This window comes from Helianthus annuus, chromosome 17 (genome assembly GCF_002127325.2).
Source record: "Helianthus annuus cultivar XRQ/B chromosome 17, HanXRQr2.0-SUNRISE, whole genome shotgun sequence".
Taxonomy (NCBI): Eukaryota; Viridiplantae; Streptophyta; class Magnoliopsida; order Asterales; family Asteraceae; genus Helianthus; species Helianthus annuus.
In genome coordinates this window covers 35,486,233-35,495,781 of record NC_035449.2, presented here as the reverse complement: position 1 = coordinate 35,495,781, position 9,549 = coordinate 35,486,233, and the positions used below count along the sequence as shown (strand labels likewise).

Sequence of the window (9,549 nt, the reverse complement as noted above, 5' to 3'; positions counted from 1 at the left end):
AGTTATAGGTGTGTAATCACCTAGTGTTATGAATGTTTGAATGACATATGCTAACCGCCGATGTTGTTGATGATAATGTTAGAACTATTGATGTGATGAAACCAATCGTATTGGTGAAAGGACGTGCACGAGCGGAAGCTCATAACACGAAGGAATGAAACTTGGCCTGTACGGCTAGTGCACGAGGAGAAGATGATCGATCAGGGTTGCGGATCGTGGTTGGGAAATGAAAAAGAGGTTAGTAAAATGTCTAACTCATGATTGGAGAGATATGAACTGTCTATACACGTGAATTAAGTAATGCATGAAGTGAAAGCAATAGTAATGTGAAATGAACGGAATGATTTAAAGATGATATAAAGGTATGCAAGGTATACGTAAATGTAAAAAAAGGTAGAATAAGGTTAACGTTAAAGTTAAGCATATATGAGTATGTATAGATTTCGGGTAATGATTAAATTCTCGTAAGATGAACTGCATGATACACATACGTATGTAAACTAAATAATGCACGAAGTGAGAGTAATTGTAAAGTGAAATGAAAAAGATGGTTGGAAAGTAACGTAAAGGTATGCATGGTACAAGTAATTGTAGAAAACGTAGAAGGATGATCACGTTAGAGTTAAGTACATAGGTGTGTGTGATTACAAGTCAAAGAAGTATGTATATTGAACCGTGGTTGTCAGACCAAGGAAATGAAAATGATATGCGAAATTATGATAAGGAAGGTATGGAATTGTTAGGGAGAAGTCAATGATATGAATAATGAAATAAACATGAAAGAAACATTAATAGGAATGTTTTTGAAATTGAATGATAGTCATTGTGATGAGCTCGTGGTTGTGTCGAGTGGATGTAGAGAAGGAATAATTAGTGTTAAATAAAGGTAAGAAAGGTTTCGGGGACGAAACCTCAATTAAGGGTGGTAGACTTGTAACGCCCCAAAATCTGAATGTTAATATTTGTCGGATGTTCCTTTATGACACGTCATGAAATAAATAACTAGGCTATTTAACATAGTTAAGGGTATGGTCAAAAGTATTAAGTAATGAAAGGTAGTGTCAGTTATGTTTTAAAGGAAAACCCGAGGGGCTAAAGTGGAAACAAATGAAAGTTGTTTACTAATTAAAAGATCAACACACACACACAAACACACATACGTGTGTGTTCGTGAAGCTTCAGGAGCTCTCAAGAACTCCAAACCCTAAACATGAAAGATCATCCAAATTGAAAGGCTAAATGATGCTTAAATCTATAACCGAGCATGGATTAATGATCACCAACATGAGGAGATCATAAGGTATGTTTTAAATTTAAGATTTGTGATCATGGGTGAAGTGGGTTATGCTCTAATCCGTGAGATAATATGAAATTGATTATGTATAAGGGTTAGAAACATCATATAGAACATGGGTTATGTAAGGTTTGTGTTAATTTGAAGTTTAGATGCAAAACCCGTTTGTTATGGTGAGGATGATGACTTGAATCACCATTTATGTTTAATTCTTGTTGAAAGAATGATGTATTATGTGGGTATGATGAATTATTGTTAGATGAAAGTATAGGAATATGATGATGTTATGTTCAATGTTCATTTGGTATGATACATGATGATTAGTAATTGATTTTGGTGAATTATGTATGAGGTTAGAAGGATATGCATGAATTAGTTGTACATTAAGCTTAGATGTTAGTACGCACACAAGGTGTTTGATGAAATGCCTAAACGACAATAATATGTGAAATCCGTGCTATACGCTTGAATGATGTGATGAATATATATGGATTGTTTGATTATATTAGTTTCGACTTAAGAATAGTTATAGAACGAATGAGAATTCTAGAAAAGAGTAAACTTAAATGATATTGACGTTAACTATGAAGATGTTGTTATGAACGGAATGGTATGTATATATGTATATGTAACTATTTGATTATGCGACCAAATATGTCCTACAAAATGAGTATGAAGCGTAGATGGCATAATGACTATGGTCTAACATGTTAATTTGTGAATGAATGTGTGTCTAAGTTGGAAAATTGAAATGCTTGATGGTTGACCTTATGGAAAGTCAACAATGGTAGGAATGTTGTAAGGTGGATCTCTTATCATAAATGTACGGTTTAGGAAGTCAAAGTGATGCACGGTATATTCATAGCAAGATATGTAATGGCATGTTTATATTATGCGAGTAAAAAGGATCTCATTGTTAATCTATGCTATGAGTTGCAAGAAATCCACTAATGAAAGTCAATTATTGAGCATAGATTTATCGTGATTGATGCTATGTGTGGCCTTGTTTACTAACAAGGGTATCAATGTATGGTTATGTAAGGATGGATAGCATGTCTACGGGCTCAAGTGTGGAGGCTAACGGGTCAAAAGAAAGCATGGAACCTATGCTTGAACTTGGGCGCACAAGGTAAGTGACATCCAACTCACTTCTTAGTATACATAAGAACCTTCTTGTTACAAATGAAGGGAAGTCATGTATGGTATGGAATGATTGAAGGTATTAAGATAAGTATTAATCTAGATAGTCGAAGATAGTTTGTGGGACTAAACGGGTTGAATAATTATGTATAAGTAAGGTAGCGGTAATGAAATTCGTTAAGAATGTGGACCCGAGGCAAGGATTCTTAGTCTAAAATGTAGGGAAAGGTTTTACGGACAATTGGAAACAAGTTATGTTGATATATGCATGAACGGGTCAAAACTTGGTAAAAGGGTAATAAGCCGAAGGCTTATAAGTCATAAAGTTAGGTAGTCCATATATTGGATTTTTACTCTATGTGATAGAGAATTAAATTACGGTCGCGTAGGAAAAAGAATCGGGTAAAACGGATCAAAAACGAGCAAGTTATGCGAGTTTTAGTGTGAAAGATGGGAGCTGATCTGGGCACCACCGTAGCTTACGGTGCCACCGTAAGCTACGGTGGGAACTGGGCATTTATTCCTGCCGTAAGGCAGACTAGAACTACCGTAAGCATTTGGGGCCACCGTAAGCTACGGTAGCCATCGTAGCTTACGGTGGAGGGCTGATGCAAATGTATTGTTTATGTAATTTCTTCGTTTTTCCTCGAACTCGGACCCCGTGAACCCATTCCAAGCCTCGTTAAGTCTTTATAATGTTCCTTAACCCTAACAAATGGCTTGGTAAGTTACGGATGAGTATGAAACTCACTTTTAAGATCCGAAATATATCTGAAAGATATTTTAAAAGCATTTATGACATGTGATTCAGTTCGGGATGTGTGAGTGTGTATGCGGGGTAATGAATTAAGTATGTGAGTAGGAATGCATGTAGGTATTAATGTATATATGTATGAAAGCACCTAAGTAGGTAAGTTGTACGCCGTAATGTATGCATGTATGTAAATACGTGAGTAGGTATGTTTGTACGTAGTAATGTATGTATGTATGCATGTAAGTAAGTATGTGAGTAGGTATGTTTGTATGTAGTAATGTATGTATGTATGCATGTAAGTAAGTATGTGAGTAGGTATGTTGTATGTAGTAATGTATGTATGTATGTATGTAAACATGTAAGTAGGTATGTTTGTACGCCGTAATGTATGTATGAATGTAAGTATGTGAGCAGGTATGTTTGTATGAAGTAAGGTATGTATAAATGTGTGTAGGTATGTATGTACGTAGTTATGTATGTAATGCATACGTGGTTTCAATACACTTAAGTATTGACGTTATTAACAGTGTGCCTCGAGAATGAAATGTGGTGCAGGTACTCCATCGAGGTTCGCTAAGGATTAGGCACCCGGATGGAATGACTACATCTAGATAGATAACGGATGGAAAGAATATGTGGATAGAACAAATCGAGACTACACGATTAAGAATCTTGTTTGTATTTAATGTATGCTAATGTTTCGATTGTATGTGGTGGGTGCAGGTAGTACGAATCACAGATTTTCATCACAAGGAGTAGCGATTAAAGACCGAGTCACAAGTCAGATTGTACGGGAATACTTGACTATGTAAATTGATAGTTATGAGTTATGCTTTTGTTATGTAAATGAGTATAAAAGATGCATATAATGTAAGAAAGTGTTTCATAATGAACTTGCTAGTAGGTCAAAACATTTTTAATGAAAGAAATTTTTATGGAACGAATTTCCGCTACGTCTTTTCAGTTATAACGTGTTAGGGTGTTACAGTTTTCGACCTATATTTACGTTGAAACATAGAGTAATCCAAATTCATGGTATTGAATGAAAATTATTTCCAAATAAAATTTATGTCGAAATGTTGATCAACTCAAAATGTAAATAAAATAAACACGTGTGGTGGCGTTGTACGTGGCGGGATAAAGTATAGGCTACAATCAACCCGACTTGTTTTCGAACTAAATTTACATCAAAACGTATAACAACTCAAAAATGTATTATACTTGACACAATTTGTTTTCAAACAAAATTATATCAAAACGTATATAAAAGTAATTACGAATGAATTATCAATAACATATATAATTAAAAGGAAACTACATTTTAGATATCATCTGAACTTCGTGCTCAAATGGAAATAAGAGTGAATTGCAAGTTTTGTCCTTTATCTTTAGGCCATTTTGCAAGTTTTGTCCTTTATCTTTAAATTTGACGAGTTTTGTTCTTTATGTTTAAAAATCAAGCACGTTTTACCCTTTGGGCCTTAAAAATCAAGCACGTTTTGTCCTTTATGTTTAAAAATCAATCACGTTTTGTCCTTTATGTTCAAAAAATCAAGCACGTTTTGTCCTTAAAAATCAAGCACGTTTTGCCCCAAAGGGTAAAATAAAGGACAAAACTCGTCAAATTTAAACATAAAGGACAAAACTTGCAAAATGGCCTAAAGATAAAGGACAAAACTTGCAATTCACTCTGGAAATAATTAAAAGAAAACTAAAGTAGACGTATCCTGTGAGCTTCAATTTCCAATAGGAAAAAAGAAAATTAAACCTGTGAACTTCAATTTCCAATAGGAAAAAAGAAAATTGTACATCAAACACCAGACTCGATCCCGGGAGTATGCTTTAAAATAGAATCTACCTACCACTAGAGCAAACTGATTTCGTTGTCTTTCTTCGTATCATGTAGTATATATAACTTATATATAAAATAAATAAAAAATTAAACTTTTCCGGGCCCTTTTACGATTTTGGCCCTGAGCCGACGCACACCTGGCACTTGCTCAGGGCCGGCCATGAGTAAAATTTGCTAGCTTGGAGAATTATTAATGTATATTTGTCTTCTATGTAAAAATTAAAGAAACCCTCAAAAAATATATATATGATCGGTTGAATGTGATCCGTATATGTAATTACATAACATCTAGCCGTGTACTAGCTTCATATCAAAAAGTGTTCATATAAAATTGTAAGTTATGTTCATTTTAAATACATTATACAATTAGTTGTTACAATAAATAAAATAATTAGCAAGTTCGTTTTCCCTTCTTTTTCTAAAGCAAACAGCTTGCAACTTGGAAAAGACTGTCCAGGTAATATCAGCCTAACAATCCTACATCATGGCTCATGGGCCTTGGCCCATTAGCAATATGATAGTATGGTACCCATTTTAAAACCAAGTAATAGGATACATCATAACCATTTCACCTATGTAGTGTAAGTTGTAATAGGATCCGTATATCATGTACCCAAACATGCATCTTATACATAGGCATATGCATGTAATAGGGCTTGTTATATCTTAGATACGTTATATATTGCGAGTGCATGCGTGTGATGTGTGTGTGATGTGCGTGTGAGCATGGTATCGTTATATGTCTCCCCTTGCTTTTGAACAAACGCCTACTTAATTACTTCAAAAAGTTTTCAATAAAGATCAGCTTGCTTTACTATATCAAACTACAATTATAGCTTATAGCATTTTGTATGTAAAACACGCATCACACCTCACATAGTCTTCCTCTTCTTCTGCGCTTTCTGCCATTTGAGGTAAATCTGGTACGACAATCCACTAAACACCATAACCACACTACCCCATTGCTTTCTGGACAATGGGTTGCCACTAACCACTGATGACACCACAATACTCACAAACTTTCTAGTTGTTGTGATAGTGGTGTTAGTTAACGAACCAAACCGGCTAATGGTGAAAAATATGAAATTTTGACCAATTGCACCACACAAACAGTAGTATAGTATATCCCACCCGGCTTCAGGGTGGTTCTTGCAGAATTCAATCGCTTGGTAACCGCTTGCTTGTGGCCAACCAAACATGAAGACAAAATTGTAAATAGCACCCCATAAATTCATCCCAAGCATTATATCCCACGCACCCGTTTTTGGGTACCTAGACAACACAAAAAGTAATGTGATTATCAGGTGAGTTAGATTGCTGACACCGTTCACGGAAAGCTTAGCGAATATATTACCTTGCGGAGATTGAATCTTGTGTTGCGTTTGTGAAACCATCAAAGGCCAAATTTAGGAAACAAAGACCGTATCCAAGTGGAGCGTTAGGATGAGCCAACTTGCTTATCGTCTTTGAGCTAGACTGGAAAAGGACAAAAATATGAATTCCCGTGAAGAAAAACGAGTCCTGTGACTACTTTGTAGTTTGTTCTCGTGTCGAATTATATACTCACTCACCTTTGCAAGTGCAAATGCAGACACCCCTCCAGCAACAAGGAGAGTGCAGAGATACTCCGGCAAAGTGTATCGGATACCATAAACTAGTGTCCCCATTACCATCACTGCATAGAAAAACAACCATATAAGTTTTTAAACATAACAGTTTCCACATCTGCATCGCTATATATATGTAAAATAACATAGACAATAAATTAATTCCATCCTAATCAAAGCCAAAACTAACCCGGAATCATCTTCGAGGATTTTGCCAGGACCTGCGAATGATAATAAATAAATAAATGAGAACCGAAATTGCAGATTTACAACATTTTGTACAATTAGATTGAGAAATTAGAAAATACCTGAGCGGGATAACTGATGTATTTCAATGCTTCAATCCCCATAGCTGGACCAATAGTATTAGTAATGCCAGCACTCCAGTAACTCCACCATGGAGCACGACCAGTGTCTTTACTGGGCCACAGCTTTATCACTGTTCATCGAGCAAAAAATGTCAATACAAGTATTCATAAATAAAACGTAGATGATAAAATAAGAAAAATATAAACAAGAAGTGCTTACTCATGAATGACCATATCAAACAAACAGAACTCTGTGCGAAGTTTAGAAATGCCAGATGTTCAAACCTTTCCTTGTTGGGGCCGAATCGTTTAGTAGACCTGAGATTTCATTTATTAGAACTCTCGTATAGTAGGTTACATACCATAACAAGCTTAACAACGTATTCAAATAGATGAAAATAAATTTCCCATTCTAATTAACAACGTATAGTCCGTCTCTTCCAAAAGGCAAGGTCAGAATATTACTTTCGTTGTTGGAGATCATAATAAAGTAGTTAAGCGTACAATGAATTAAGAGACGACCCGACTATCATTAAACTCTCAATAGACCGCCATTTATAGTAAGTTTCAAGAGGCCATGGAACACATTATCGAGTTCAGGGACACTGATTCTGACCTAATCAACTTCACAACTTGACATTTTCATCCTAGGTAAACCAAATGTTGATGATTTCCATACTGGTTTGTGATCTTTGCACCTAACTACTTACTCGCCTTTCGATAACTGTTCTCAAATGGATGACCTATACAAGATTGTAGTATCTATTCCCAAGTATTCTACTCTAAATAACCCTAATTAGTAACCAAAGTCACTTAATAAGTTATAAAACTTACAGTTCTCTTTACAAAGCCAGACCTATCAACTCTAGTCCTAATTCAAACAGAGCATAGCTGAGATAATAAACCTATATCAGCTTAAGACAAAATCACATATCACCAATCCAATTAAGCTCCAAACAGATACAATCAAGTTCCAATACATGCTAAAAATCACAACACAACACATGAATAATAAAATAGCATCAACATTAACCACAATCAATTCTAATCCTAATTCAAACAAAGCATAGCTGAGACAATAAACCTGTATCAGTTTAAGCACAAAATAACACATTACCAATCCAATTAAACTCCAAACAGATACAAATAATGCCAATACATGCTGTAAATCACAACACAACACATGAATTGCAAAATAACATCAACATTCATCACAAAACAACCAGATTTCCATCTCCAATTCGAATTAAACGCTATCAATACACGAATTAAAAAGTCCTCCATCATTAATGCGAACATATAAACAATCACTAAAATTAAACTTCTATACGAATCGAAACAATATGAAATCAAAACAAAAAAGCAAAAACTGCTTACACAGTCTCTTGAAGAACGCCTTGATAAATATAAGCGGACCAGATACCGGCGACGCAAAATGCGAGCTCCAGAACACGGCGGAAACTGACGCCGTGTGCTTCCATCGGCGCCGGAATGATCAGATCCGGCGATAATGTTAATTTTCCGGTGGTTGTTTTGGCTGGATCGGAGATTGAAGTAACGGGATGAACGAGTTCAAGCGATGGTGTAACTGAAAACTGAAGGCAAATATATGATTTATATTTTTTATTTTTATTGTGAGTTCTCGTGGCAATATGGTTGAAGCTACGTGGGTTTTCCACGTGGAAGGATTTGATTGGATGGTTGACTTGGAGGAGTTGTGTTATTGGCTGATGGAGTTGCATGTGACGTTATGTAACAGCTTTTAGAAAAGAAAAAAAAATTAGAAAAAAAAAAAAGAAATTAAATCATCTCAAGATATCCACAGTACATACTACATCACTCTTTACCTCTTGTAAATATCACCTTTTTACCTCTTGTAAATTATATAGTAAGAGATTAATGTTATAAACATATTATTATTACTAGGCCCGTGTGCTACACGGGTTAAACAATTTAAATTTTATAAGTCATAAATCTATAAATAAATAAAATATAAATGAAATTACATATTTTACATATTAAATCATGAATAAATCATAATTATATGATGTAAATTCACTTTGCCTTTGATTAATTCAGTTTTGTGATTTATATGGAGTAAAACAAAAACCAGGTATTGGATGTAAATAACTGAATTAAAACTGGCTAAAACATTGAAATAAACAAAAATAAAAAAATATTAGTTTGAAAATAATAGCAACAACTACATGGAGTAAACATGCACAGTATGCAAGTTCAGGCCTTTTGTCCATGTTCAAGTCTTCTGCTCGTCCAGATTGGTTAAATTAACCCCAAGCTAACCCATCTTATTCAACCCAAAACCTTAAACTACTGGGATAACGGCTAGTGAATTTAAACTCTTAAGTGATCGACCATCACATTTTACCCATCGCCTTGTGTAAACGCTGCTCATCACTCTGCCTACCGAATGTGTTTTACCCACCACCCCCGTTGCCTCGCGCATAAGGCGTGTTTTAAAAAAACAATAGATTAACATTGCCTAAAATTGAACAACTTACAAAAGTTTTAGTGACTACATCTTTTCTATCCCTGGTGAAATATTTCCAATCAATTTATTTACATCTCCAACATTT

The 9,549-nt window shown here is 35.0% G+C and overlaps 1 protein-coding gene across 1 annotated transcript; it reads right to left on the bottom strand.

Moving 5' to 3' along the window:
- Nucleotides 1-5,793: 5,793 nt before the first annotated feature.
- LOC110920873 (UDP-galactose/UDP-glucose transporter 3) lies at nucleotides 5,794-8,573 on the bottom strand. Its single transcript, XM_022165085.2, has 7 exons — nucleotides 8,333-8,573; nucleotides 7,176-7,273; nucleotides 6,956-7,086; nucleotides 6,838-6,868; nucleotides 6,612-6,715; nucleotides 6,395-6,516; nucleotides 5,794-6,312 (listed from the first exon to the last, which is right to left on the bottom strand). Exons 1-7 carry the CDS (start codon nucleotides 8,434-8,436, stop codon nucleotides 5,913-5,915), a joined length of 990 nt encoding a protein of 329 aa, XP_022020777.1. The 5' UTR covers nucleotides 8,437-8,573; the 3' UTR covers nucleotides 5,794-5,912.
- Nucleotides 8,574-9,549: the final 976 nt, after the last annotated feature.

Bases quoted from the DNA above. Each gene is read 5' to 3' on its own strand.
- LOC110920873 (XM_022165085.2), bottom strand. From the start codon at position 8,436: ATGGAAGCACACGGCGTCAGTTTCCGCCGTGTTCTGGAGCTCGCATTT. The intron at 6,869-6,955 runs GTATTTTCTAAT...TATCATTCGCAG, and splicing joins ACATCAGTTATCCCGCTCAG to GTCCTGGCAAAATCCTCGAA. The intron at 6,313-6,394 runs GTAATATATTCG...TGTGTTGTCTAG, and splicing joins CAAGATTCAATCTCCGCAAG to GTACCCAAAAACGGGTGCGT.